Source organism: Callorhinchus milii, unplaced genomic scaffold, assembly GCF_018977255.1.
Source record: "Callorhinchus milii isolate IMCB2004 unplaced genomic scaffold, IMCB_Cmil_1.0 Scaffold10, whole genome shotgun sequence".
NCBI lineage: Eukaryota > Metazoa > Chordata > Chondrichthyes > Chimaeriformes > Callorhinchidae > Callorhinchus > Callorhinchus milii.
In genome coordinates this window covers 5817597-5831393 of record NW_024704751.1, presented here as the reverse complement: position 1 = coordinate 5831393, position 13797 = coordinate 5817597, and the positions used below count along the sequence as shown (strand labels likewise).

General features: G+C 36.8%; 1 protein-coding gene across 1 annotated transcript in view; it reads right to left on the bottom strand.

Moving 5' to 3' along the window:
• Positions 1 to 13797, bottom strand: part of LOC103183349 (unconventional myosin-XVIIIa) — an 82656-nt gene that overhangs the window by 28512 nt on the left and 40347 nt on the right. Inside the window, 6 exon segments of the mRNA XM_042338821.1 lie at positions 857 to 984; positions 1529 to 1643; positions 2018 to 2137; positions 3228 to 3317; positions 5501 to 5644; positions 6046 to 6174. Coding sequence (XP_042194755.1) covers positions 857 to 984; positions 1529 to 1643; positions 2018 to 2137; positions 3228 to 3317; positions 5501 to 5644; positions 6046 to 6174 — 726 coding nt within the window.

Here is a 13797-nt window from a genome sequence, read left to right as displayed (position 1 = left end):
CTTGAACAGGTACAACTGTACTGAATGCATATATACAAATATACAACCATAAAAATAATACAAATCAATGTTTTAAATGCATGTGCTGGAAAGATAAACTTTTGGAGAGTGCCTAATAGTTCTTCCAATGGTACCTTACTTGGGATGCTACCGTGCTTCTCCTGATTTACTCAGCAGGAGGGTCTGTGGTGGTAATACTGCTCCACTCCCTTTGATTCAGCACCAGATAGCCCAGCTGACGTCGACACTTTATGCATGAAGCCACTAAGAGCTGGACAGTCAATTACTCTGCTTCCTCCTTATGGTTCTGCGAGCTCAAAACTATCATCTACTTCAAAATTTCTGAACTCCGCAAGCAATTTGCGAACACTGTTAATATCTTCGTAAAGAAATTCCAAAACCTCGCCTTGCAATTACTGCATTTCCATATGAAGAATGCTGGAATATTTTGACATTTCAAGCAAAGCTTGTGCTATTGAAAATGTAAAGGTCGTCAGCATTTGAGAATGACATAACTGTGAATGTTGAAGAGAAACATTGAACTTTTACCCTCCATTTTTCTTGTTTTTTTTTCTTCAAATGACAGTCCTTGCCCATGAATTTTTAAATTTGAGAATGCAATGAGAGGTGACACGTACCCAGGCCCTACCAGTGATGTCAGTGATTGGCTATTTGTATTTGCTTTAAAGTTGCCTATTCCAGTGTCCCTGATTTACGTGGATAGGCAATTCAGCACGCAAGCACATGTAGCTTTATTTAGAATTTGAACCTTCAATCACAATCTGATATGACAGATAAAATTATTCATTAGTGTAGCTCTCTTCCCCTCCACCCGTCCCGCTCAGAGCAAACTCACTTTTCGCTCCAATTGTCTTTTGGTCTGCAGTTCAACTTCCAACTTATCCTCAAATTCTTGTTGCATTCGCTTTTTGGTAAAATCAATCTCTCGCATTGCACGCTCGTATTTCATTCGCCATTCTCCACCTGTAGAAATAAATGGAAGCTGCTTAAAATTTAACTGTTGTCATTGAAGCTCACTGTATATACAAGTCATTGTGAAAGATTTTCACTTCAAAAATACTACTTCTCTGTGTCAATAGGACCCAATTGCTAATTTTAACATTCCAATAACACGGCATTATATTGTGAATTTCACATCTGATTTCAGTTTGAGTTTTGATTGGCACTCAAGCAATCTTCCGGGGGCATGTTTTGCTCTTCTTATGAAAGCGGGAGATTCTATATTGGGCAGGAAACAATCTGTGCTACCATCTTCTAGTCGGGTTAGCTATCCAATAACGGCATTGAATAATTACTTTTAAGGAGCAGTCCACAGCAAGGTAATCTCCCAGCTGGCAAAAAGTTTCCTTGTGCAGAGGGGTAAGAAAAGCAAATACTTTGGGGAGAAGAAAAAAGTGTGGGAAAATAGTTCTTTTTTTAAAGTAAAACAAAATCCATGCCAGTTAGAGCTGCTATTTTTTTAAGTCGAAAAAACTCAAAATGATCGCTATGGAAATAAGGAACTAACTCGAGTCATCATCATCATCCAATTCTCCATTCAGCTCCGCAGCTCTGATAAGTCGAGCTTCCATTACTTCCATTTCCATAGAACTCATTTCCTTCTTCGCCACATCATATTTAGCCTGAAACATAAAATCCCCAAATAAATTAATGATCAAAGTCCTCCGATTCCAGTGACTTCACATGTTTGTAAATTGTACTTGAAATTGCACAAACTAGTCTTTTTTTTAAATGTACAATTTTTAAAAAATATATATATTTTACTTGGTTAGCTGCTGTCTGACATGTGGAAAGTTGTCACCATGGTTGAGAATATCCAAACCAGACAAGAGTTCCACATATCTTTGCCACCCACACAAAGAAATTTTGTTGTGTCTAATGGAATTCCAGATACAGAATGGAATTCCAGACTAACTCCTATGAATCCTGCAGATGTCTATTACTAGAACATTGTAAAAGATGGGACAGAATTTCACAATTAGAGCATTCTACACACCTGCAACTCTTTCATTTCTTTCTCCAACCGAAGTCTTTCTGCTGCTTCGGTTTCTAATAGCTGGGACGCTGATTCCCCTGTGTTCCTTTCATCTGTTAACTCTGATGTCAGCTCTCCAATCTGTAGGATAAAATGGTCAAAATTCACTAAAATTAGTTTGTTTTAATCACTGAAATTAAGCTTAGAAACAACAAAACATTATCCGTTCAAATTTACACATCAGGGATAAATGTCACACTGGTTTTGCTTTGACTCAAAGTGTTTTCTAAGAAATACGAAATAAAAGCATGCAGAAAGATCCAGAATATTTATCAGATGTAAATGACCTCATATGACTATATTAAGTCCTGTGGCATCTATCCAAAAGCAGGAGGTTGCTCTGTGTGCACGTCGTAAAAATCTAATTTCTTCCATTTGAGGTCTTCGTTGGTCTTCAATATTTATTGCTCTGTGGATCGTCCTGCAATTCCTTACATTTGGTTTGACCCTATCATTTTACAGATTGTTACAGAAATACTTGTTCTTCCAAAATACAAATGTCTTAGATCCAACATCTCCCAAAGTACTAGATTGAGGAGGAAAGTGAAAAAGCTGAACTAGTCATCATTAATTAAACCTATTCTTTGTTTACAAATGGAAACTTTTTTTGTCTCCAACTAAATAAAATTGTACTTTTCCCAACTCGTGTCCCCTTTAAGGACCAAGGTTCAATATCCAATTTAAAACTATTATAGTTTGCATATTTGGAATTACAAACGATGTTTTGGTAATTCTTAAAATTATAGATGGCAGAATTTCATCTTTTGTGCTTTCCCTTCCACATTATTAATAGCTTTCTTTGATATTCAATTATATGAACATCCATCCTTGTGAATTGCAACCTAAATCTTTCATCGGAGTGAAAATTTGGTTTTAATTGAACTAGATTTGAGTTGACCTTAAATGGATTTCTGCTCTCCCATAACTGGAAGGAAACTTTGGTACTAATAATTTAGAATTCCATTTCTAATACCATATTGTATTCGCCCACTCCGATATTCAATAATAGCCCCATTCTGAAATACTGGTGTGATATTTGGGGAGACTTGACAGATCTTATATATCAATTTGGTGTTGCAAAATGACTAATCTCTTCCTACAATCCAACATTGATTGCAAATCTGGCTGGAACACAATATATACACAAAAGAACCTTTCACTGCAAACTTACCCTGCTCTCCAAACGGTCGTTGTTCAGTCGCAGCTCGTTGCGCTCTTTTTCAAATTTCTCTACTTTGCTGCGTAGCTGCTGAATCTCCTCCTGATGAAATGAAAAAGTTTTTAGCAGCCAAGTTGGATGAAAATAAAAATAATCTGTCGATTTTTCTCATTAGAAGTTAACAGATTTTGTTTTTCCTCCACACGCAACAATAGGAAATCAGATCAGAAATAACAGGCGATCATTGTAGTTACAGCCTTTCTATTTGCAGTTCACGGTTGTGCTATTGAGGTGGATGTGGCTGCCTCCTTCTACATATATCATACAACAGGATAAAAAAGCCCGCCTCTGCTCTAATTGGCTAAAGCCTCAAATCTCTCACTCAAGGACTGGCTGATAGATACGTCAAACATAATTCATTTGACCATTTCAAACAATAGTAGTTAATGCCCTTCTCTTTCACCCCTCCCTTTCCTTCTTGGTTTGGTAGTCCCAGTGTTAGTAGATGTTGAAGTCAATGTCTTCTGACAGCATTAGGAAAATGCATGGCAATGGTCAGCAGGAGATGTTGCAGGAGAGATCTATGTTGTATTTTGGGAGTTCCCGGCCTGAACAAATCTCATTGCATTTTAGTAAAAGTACGAAAAGTAGTTCATGTTTATTCCCTGACCACTTGCCACGACTTTGTTACCTCCACACTAGACTTTTCAAACACACTCTTCACAGTGTCTCTGGTTCCCCCATCCCTGATGTCGTACAGCAACTGCACCCTCTTTGTACCTCTGGAACCCCTTCTACCCATCCATCGTGCTCTCTGCCCGCTCTATCCATCTTCAATTCTTGCCTAAAAACCTCTTCAATGATATCCACAGTCATATCCTCCTTTGCTCCTTGCTCAGTATCTGACCCGCCTTTGTGAAGTGCTCGGAAACATGATCTTATTTGAAGGGTGCTGTCTAAAAGCAAGCTGTTTGGTAACTGAAATACATATATGGCCAAATAGTTTGACGAAAGCTCATCCATTTTTAGTTTTACAGAAGCACCAGCATAAATAAATTTTAGCTGCAAAGATGGAATTTCAGCAACCACCACCATAAGCAGGGACCAGAAGTAGCATGCCAGTCTATATTTGGGTTGATTATTGCAACAGCAAGCCACACTAACTGACAAATACATTTTTCCTCTTTTTCATAGTCCACTATCCTCTTTATCTATGGTGTGTTGTTGCTGGAGACTCTTTCTAAAAAAAGCCTTTCAATTAATCCAGATTTTCCTAACCAACATCCACACATGGGCACTTTTCAGCAGGGGTCATGGGATGAACGTCAAGCATGATTATTGGTTGATTTTTCTCTCGTTAACTTGCGAATCTGAGGCCAATGACCACCAACGGAGAACCAGATTGACTGTCATAAATTGTATGGCACCAGTAGGGGGAAATCAAGGTTAATTTACATTAACTAATAAAGCACATCCAAAGCAAATCAGTAACATTTTAGGAGAAATAATCTTATCCCACATTTACAGTAATTCTCCACAGTGAGGCTATTAAATGATTTAATAAAGATCAAATGTACCTTAACAAATATATAATGATATAAACACCTTGATCCATTCAAAAAAAAGGTCAGACTTCAAAAAGATTGGATCTCATTCATTTGCTACAGTTCTTGCCAACCATGAAAGCCTTTAATCAAATCTCAACATTGAAGNAAAAAATCTACTTGCTTTGATAGACTACACACTGCTTTTGAAAGCCTGTCTTTTTCCACAGAACCTGATCTAGTCAATATTCGCATGGCAAAAATCAATGTACAAACCCAGAGTATCTAATAGAAAGTATTGAACAGAAGTTAAAAGTGAATGCACTAAACTTCAGAAAAATAAAGCTGTGAAGCTTTTGTTAGTTTTAAAATATGGTCAATATAGCCCAATGACAATTTTGAGTTGCATTTGCAGTTCTGTGTTTGTCAATTACAATGACATTTTCAGATTTACGTAACTTTTAATATATGGTGCTGCTCACTACATAAAGATAACTCAAACCAATAACATTTCTATGATTTGCTTTTCATCAATATATTATTAATAAAACATTTTCAGGTTTACATACTTTCATTAAAAGATGTTGTCAGCTGTACAAACAAGATAATTCAAAAGCAATAAAAATGTATGTGGCTTCATTTCTTCAACGCATTATTAATGTAAGCACCTTCAGAAACAAACTTAATTTACAAACACTACAAGTTATAAAACAATATGAAAATATAGTTCAAAATACTTACATCTTTGCCTCGTATCTGTTCCTCTGTCAACTGAACTTCAATCAATGGCCGAACTGTCGTGAACAACTTCCACCAATGCCAATTCTTGACCCCTTTATTCTTCTTTATGTTCTTCTGAATACACCGGATAGCTAGTTCCTGAATCTGAAACACAATCATTAAATCAGTATCAGTCATACTATTAGTATCATACCATTGCTGTGCCATCAGCATCATTTCAGATCAGTTGATTAAACAATTTCATAAATATCCTCTTTAAACGGGCAAATGCAGCATCTGTGGAACTACAGCACAATAAAGTTGGTCCAATTATAATACCCATGACACTCCAAATGAGGTTTTAACTTTACAACTTTAAACAAACAGTGCTGTTATTGTTCAGGAGTGAAATACAGTTGCTATTGGAAAATATTCAACTTCCATTTTTGGCTAAGATCTGAAGATGCCGACATATTTGGCTAAGATCTGAAGATGACAAATTGAATATAAATAGGATTGGGTATAGAACGAACTCTGCGATTACTCTAATGAAACTGACATTCTACCTTTCTCTTCTTGAAATATTGCCGTGCAAGGTACCCTCTGCAAGCTGCCTGGAAAAGTGTGATGTTCCTTCTGGTCTGTTCATCTCTCTGCTCTTCCAATTTAGCGAGAGATCCTGCTCTGAAAAACACCTATAAATCAAGAAAATTCAAATGTAAACAATTAAGTAATTTTGTCAAATATTTGATTAATATTCATTTCACCGCATGGTGAATGGGACCTTGAATTTAATAGACTGGCAAAATGGGATTGCAGTTTTTAAAATTTTGCATCTTTCTCTCTTAAATGTCCCCACCATCAATTTTCTCCCCTGAAGGTGCAGATTCCTGTGGGGGCACTGGATGTTCTCTGCTACCTCATATCTTACCAGCAAAAAACAAATAGAAAAATACTTAAAATCGAATAAAACTCTCACCTATAAAACTATGGTACTAAAAATGCTCAACATAGGTAAGTCCGGACAGGATGCATCCTAGGTTACTGAAGGATGCAAGGGTGGAAATAGTGGAGGCACTGGCTCCAATCTTTCAATCCTCTTTGGATACTGGAGTGGTGAAGAGGCCTCGAAGGTTGCGAATGTTACTCCCCTGTACAAAAAGGGGCCGAAGGGTAAACCTGAGAACTACAGGCCAATCAGCCTAACATCAGCAGGAGGGAAACTTCTGAAGACTATAATCCGGGGCAATATAAATTCTCACTTAGAAAAATATGGTTTAATAAAGGACAGTCAACACGGATTTGTTAAAGGCAGATTGAGTCTGACAAACCTAATACAATTTTTGATGAAGTGACTGAGAGGGTGGATGAAAGGTAGTGCAGTAGATGTAGTTTATCTAGATTTTCAAAAGGCATTTGACAAAGTGCTGCAAAAGACACTTAGAAACAAAATAGAAGCCCATGGTATTAAAGGGACTGTGGCAACATGGATCCAGAACTGGCTAGGAGACAGAAAGCAGAGAGTGGTAGTAAATGGATGCTTTTCTGACTGGGAAGTGTGTATTTAGGGAGGACAAGATTGCAGGGCTATGGAGAGAAAGCGGCCCGGTGGGATTGAGTTGGATTTCTCTTTTCGGAGCTGGCACAGACACGATGGGCCGAATGGCTTCTTTCTGTGCTGTATGATTCTATGAAAACATTGCCAAATAAAAAAATCATGAAGACACTAGTTAAATCTCTCATGATTCTGGGTTGGAGTCCTTGGGGTTAAATAACTGCCTTGTGATCATTCCCTGTGCCTCCTCACAAATGACTGAGATTGATAGCCCATTGAGTGATGGATTACAGGTACAATACAACCGCTTCCATTCTATGCACCACACAATTCCAATGCCACACCACCTTTCAAAAATTCTAAATATGGAAATCTTACACTTATTAAATAACAAATACCCATAATCATACGAAAATGTATGAAAAATGGGTGTACTCAATCAAGATGGCTTCAGAAGTCAAATGTGAGAAGTTACTGTTTACACATCAATGTCTGTGCTGTCTACATTAGATTGTGTAGACTGTTATTGGTTTTCTCACTTAAAAGTTTCAGTGGGCGAAAACATTCTATCAATGCCTTTTAATTTATTGAACACGAAAGGTCTTTTCAACCCCTTAAAGGAAGAAAATATCTGCCCATTAAACTAGGTTTTATAACCTTCTGTGTATTGATTTTTCTTGTTTTGTCACTCAGAAGCTGTTTCCATCAACATTAACAATGCCATCAATGCAGCAATATATTTTCCCAGGTATTGTGTTTGGTATTGTAATCTCCTGAAAAACCACTCAACCGGTAAGGTTATTCAACAACACAACCTTGGAGCGTACAACCACTTACAGATGGCTAGAAATAACTGCATTCGCGACAGGCCATATTTGTAACCATTTAGTTTTCAATAGATTTTATATCACAATCCTGAAAATTCAAAAAACTGAATGAGAAAACATCATCATGTTGCTACTTTTTGTGCTTGCATCTGAATTTTCTGATAGAAAAATCTAATCCTGGTAACAAATCAAATGAATGTACTCTGCTTCTGGAGTCCTCACAACACTGGGTGCTGATGCATGGCTTTATGAAACAATGCTGCTTAACAATTTTTTCCCTTCTTACATAATTGTGCATTTCAACTTATGCGAGTGGGACTGCTGGCAAAATAGTGCTATTGTTATCTGCAGAATAAAAGGTCAAAAATCACAAACATTCATAAGCAAAGACATGTTTAATGTCTTTGATCAAATAGATCTAGATTTAAGCCCTGTAGCAAACATTCCCCTTACAAAGACAGAGCCATCAACTGTGACTTGTAGTTATTACTGTTACATTGAAATGCTTGTGTGCTTATTTTATCTAACATTAAGAACCAGAATTTTGTATGCATCAAACCTATACTAACAACAACAAGGATTTATATAGCGCCCTCCACGCCGGACGGCATCTCAGAGCGCTTTGGAACAATGGAGAATTCTGTAATTTTCATACCAGACTTGTTAAAGTTTCACTGAGAAACTTTCATTAAATATGTTCTGGATATTAGTTTTGATAAGTCTCTGTGTTCCTACCAAGAGGGATTTCAACCAGAAGGAGGGGAAATTGTATTGAACCTGCTCAATAAGCTATTTATCACCAATATCACAAATGCAGACTCATGGAATTCAATTTCTCAAAGATTACTGATGGGAGCCTTTGATAATTACATTAGTCTCATTAAGCACATATTTTAAAAAACGGAAGCCATGAAGCAATGATGAATGTATTTGCAAAAAAAATGGAAAATACTTCACAAACATAATTCCATTTAAAGGAATCTCAGTTTCAATTCTGTTCCGGTAATTATTTTGAATAAGTAGGATCATTGCAGTGGTGCAGTAATATAGGAGCTTCGATGTTCTATGGTAGAGTTGTAGAACACTGTTAACACCTGCAGTGCCCAACATAATGAGCTTTTGATCTCAGTTAAAACTATCAAGAAAACTTGGCAGATGATTTAATGCCGCGTTTCCTGTGGTGATCTCACACACCTCGTTAGCAGCCGGGGGGGGGCGCAACTTTTGAGTATTTTCATGATTTTGCGCAGTTCAGGATCCTAACCAATCTATAGTTTCCCATTCTGCAATATTGACGCTATTCCTGGGCTGTTTCTCTTTACAGCAGGACTATAGGTCAGGCACCAAATTAACATGATTGAAGTCATACTTATATTGAGATTGGAAGACAAATGTGAACAGGCTGGTTTGCTGAGCAGACTGTTTCGTACACAAGCAGCCATTAAGAATATACTAAAGCAATGTATCTCATATCCATAAAGCACATTTTACAACACATTTCAATGGCCAACATATTTAATAAAGAACTCTGCGTTAATAAAATATACCTATACAATATGAAACAGCATAAAACAGAACAATATTGTTTAGTTGTGATGTATTACATCTGGTAGTAGATCATTAAATATCCTGGATTAAATAAATACTAAGTGTTAATAAAATTTCAGTGCCAGAAATTCATTAAATGTACTGTTCATAAGTACTCACCAAGTGAATCACATGATATCAAAATGTTCTTCTGTGCTGCACATGTACGTTTGTGGTATAAATTTGTAAAATAAAAGTAGTGATTCCACTCGTCTACATCAAAATGAGTAAGCTCTGTTCTCCCTCTGAAGTTGCCAAGTCCTGAGTCACTCTCAGATAGGCGTTAGCCAGTGTGATAGGTATGTTTAAGAGCTTATCTCTCCTATCATTAGTTGCATGCATTATGTTCACAATTTACTCTCAGGGCCTACTTACAGAGTTGAGTTTTACTAACAGCCAAACAGTGCTCCTTGTTCACTTTATAGTTCAGTATTTGACATATTTTGTGCAGAACACACTATAGCTCCACAAGGAGCATAGCTTCCATTTCATAACTATTTGATAAAGAAGTATTTTAATTAAATACAAACTTAAAGATTCCTTTATGTTATCCCTCAGGTGATAAAAGCAAGAATCTGATGGATTTCTAACTTCACTTTCTAACTCACAAAATTATCAGTTCATTTTTTATCACTCAGAAATTTTAAAACTCCTACCTAGTCCTAGTGGCATATGTATTTAGGACACTGTCGTTAACCCTTTCATGTCTGGGATCTGTATTTAATCTTGTACAGACTAACAACAGAAAGTCTCTTCTCTCTGAATGGCGCTCAGAGTCTTGAATTAAATTAATTTGGTAGTCGTAATCCAGTTCCCAGTGGGTATGAGTTCCCATCTCAAAATGACCCTCAATTTAACTTCAATTGACACCAAGCTGGCCGTCTCATTCATTCAGGTCGCAAAGATGGTTGCTGCGGGAAATGGAAATGCCAGGCTGGTGTAGCAGGGAGTGCGCTTCTGAGGGGGTCAATGCATTATTTGAAGCAGTGCAGACAGTGCTTACTCTTCAACTAGATTGACTCTGGGAATACCTGATGCTGACAGGAGTGCAAAAGTGAAAATCACTTCCATTACCCAAAATGAATACCTCTCACCTATACCAAGAATTAATAGAAATAGTTTTATTCAGAGACAGGAAAATGGAGCAATAAAATAATGCTGGTTGACAAGTTTTACTTGGGTAAAAATTAGTGAGACTTCCATTCAATGAAGAACATAAAGAAATGGATCAGAACAGCAGCAGTTACAGAAAACCTTTGAAGCACAATCCATTACAAACACATGAAACATATAATCTGTCTCAATCTGTTATTCATAAAGTGTACCAATGCTATTCCGAATGTAAGAAGCCAAGAATACTGTTGTGTTTCACTTGAATAAACAGAATATTTACTAAATAACTACACCTAATAACACACACATCAGTTTGACTTGCACCAAATTTAGCAATGCCCCAAACATTTTCACCATCTAACAATTTGTATGCAGTTTGCCACTTAGAGCTTTGGACACAGTTCCACAAATTCCACCAAGCCAGCGCAGTCGATAAGTAACTGAATGCATTAACCCAATTACATCAATCAGATTCATCATTAACAATACAGCAGTAATTATCTAATTGGTTTCATTTAGGAATTAATCCTTTGGTCATCTTTCCTCTCCCCATTCCCTCAGCTCCCACCCCCAGCTTGGGTGCCAAGCGCCTTGGGACATACTCCTGAAGTGAAAGGCTTTGTATAAATGTAAATATGTGTTTTTTCAGATTTCATACGTAATCTGTGTAACAAACAGGTTCTTGAATTGCCCTCTCAAATATAAGTTAAAAATATAGATCCTTCCATTACACAATAATTTAGTAAAACTTGTTCCTTTTATCAACAATATCACAACATGCATCTGTATTACTGTCTAAAAATTCCCCTCAATTCTTTTGAGTTCACACAGTTGAACAGGCATCTTCAAAGTTCACTACTGTACCTTTTTTTAAAAAAAAATCAAGCACTTCAACTTAAAATGTGACTCTCAGAAACAATTCAGATCAAATAAACATATTCTGGTTAAAGCTTTACAACATGACAAGGTAGTTACCGGTGGGCAAAACCTTGAAGCAAGGTTTCATACTGCAGGCAGCATTTCTTTCAGTTCAATGCTACATTTTCAACACAGGCTATGACATTTAACGTGGAACGAACAAGACTTTGATTGTTAAATCGAGCCACCTATGGGGGCAATTTTGACGTGAAAGGATTCTGCTCCATTAGTGCTTTTGGGGTGAAAGTCCTTCAGGAACATATGCTAAAAATGCTTCCTTTTTAAGCAGATTCTGGGGATGATTGAGCACTCTCGGGAGAGAAACTCGTGAATTAGGCATGATATGAGACAATGGACGTACATAATTTTCAGTGCTGCTTTAATGGTCATTTCTTCACTCTGAGTGATACCTCACCTACGGGTGCAGGTATGGATTGCAAGTTTCAAAAACAAACCAGTCAACTTAAAATGCAATTACAATGTTTTTAGAAGGGAAATATCTACCTAATGGAATCCAAATATAGCTGGAAATTAAGAATTTAATTTGCAGGATTAAACCTCACTCACCATTCCCTATACATAAGTATGCAAGCCTTTAAAGGCCTCTTACTTTCCCACTAAATGGCAAATCACCCCCTTTAAGTACCCAGGTCTAAAATATGCTTGTAAAGTGCATTTGAGGTTTATTTGCAAGTTTTTTTTAAAAAAAATCTTTTTTGCATCTGCTCAACGCACCTAATACGAATTAAGGAATAGTTCAGCCAAGTAAATATTTACAAATGTGGCCAGTTTATTTCAGTTTTAAAGCAATTAAAGGCTTGAAGGGTAGAATTATTTTCAGGTTGTAATGAGACTACTTTCAATGTAATGGACTCACAATAAATCCAGTCAAAAACACTGCTATATTTATCTCCTCCCTGTGGGGGATTATTTCTATCCGTGTACGTTGGAAAGCAGTTTGTGAAGCAGTAGTGCTGATGCATTGAAAACAGTTTTAGAAATGGGATCAGCTTTTATAGGAAGGATGATGTTGCTTATGGTGGCTTTCTGCAATAGTAGTGTCAGAGATATTTAAGATGGTTTCTTCCTTTCAAGAAACCTGGACTAGAAAGATTTCTGAGCTTTTTTCCAACCAGCACCAATTTAAATATGTCCAATCAATAATGTTTACAAGTAGTTTCTGATGCAAAGTGCTCTCCCTTTCCAAAAAGCTATTTCGTAAAGTATGAATCTAAAATCAAGTTCTCTGCAAATCTGGTTTGAAATGAATAGTAGTTCAACATTTTACATTGATATTTCTCTGGATATATCATAAACATGAATTTCTATGTTGGTAGGTTGGATGACTGGAAATCAGTTTCGTTTGGATACTCTTAAGCATGGTGATGGGTCAGGTAACCCAGCTGACCAAAATTAATGAACACTGAAAAATGCTCCAGTAATTTTATGGCAAGATAAATGAGGTAAGATTTCAACATTCGCCCGTCTTTTTCTGTACATGCCACTTTACATTCCAACTAGCTGTTGAAACAATTAATTATCATTTCTCCTTATAAACATATCAAGTTATGCACTCTACTAACTCAAATTCATTAAGTTGCAATCCTCAAGGTTTACAATTATTTCCTGAGAGTGCTCATTTCAGATGACAGAAATTCTTGATACAGCAAGGTTACAGAAACGAACTCAAGCAACAACAGATCCTCAAAGCTGAGGTCTTGGTGTCTAAATAAAGGCCAAGCACTAATCAAGCTTTTTCAATGCCTCTAGACAAATTGGGCAAATCACATTGCAACAAAATGCAGCAGAGGATAACACTAGAAATACCACCAGATATGAATTATGCATTAGATTTGAACTGAAAATTCACTGAAGTAAAACATTTAAATAGTTATTTTTACATATTGATACATGACAGCAAGAAGCACGGTTTATGAAGGGCTGGCAATCAGTGGGGTGGGGGAAAATTATTTTAAAATTAAAAAGAGTTAAGTATTGTACAGGACATATGCTGGGTTACATGCTGCAGAGCAAGCAGTTTCATATATTATGGATGCTTTTAGTTTGATTGCGATGCTGCTCTTTGGCAGGGCTTTGAGCCTACTTTAGTTGGTTGAGATGGGAGGGATGCATTATGATAAATGTGGGAGGATTTGAAAGTTAAACATTGGGGATTTAGTTTGCTTTGCCCTTCATGAGCAGACATGCACTATTGTGTTCTTTGTGATCTCCATCCAGAAAGGCTAAAGATGGGGCATAAGGACAATATTTATGGAAGCGTGTACTTTTGGAAGGGAGAAAAAATTCAATTACTGTAC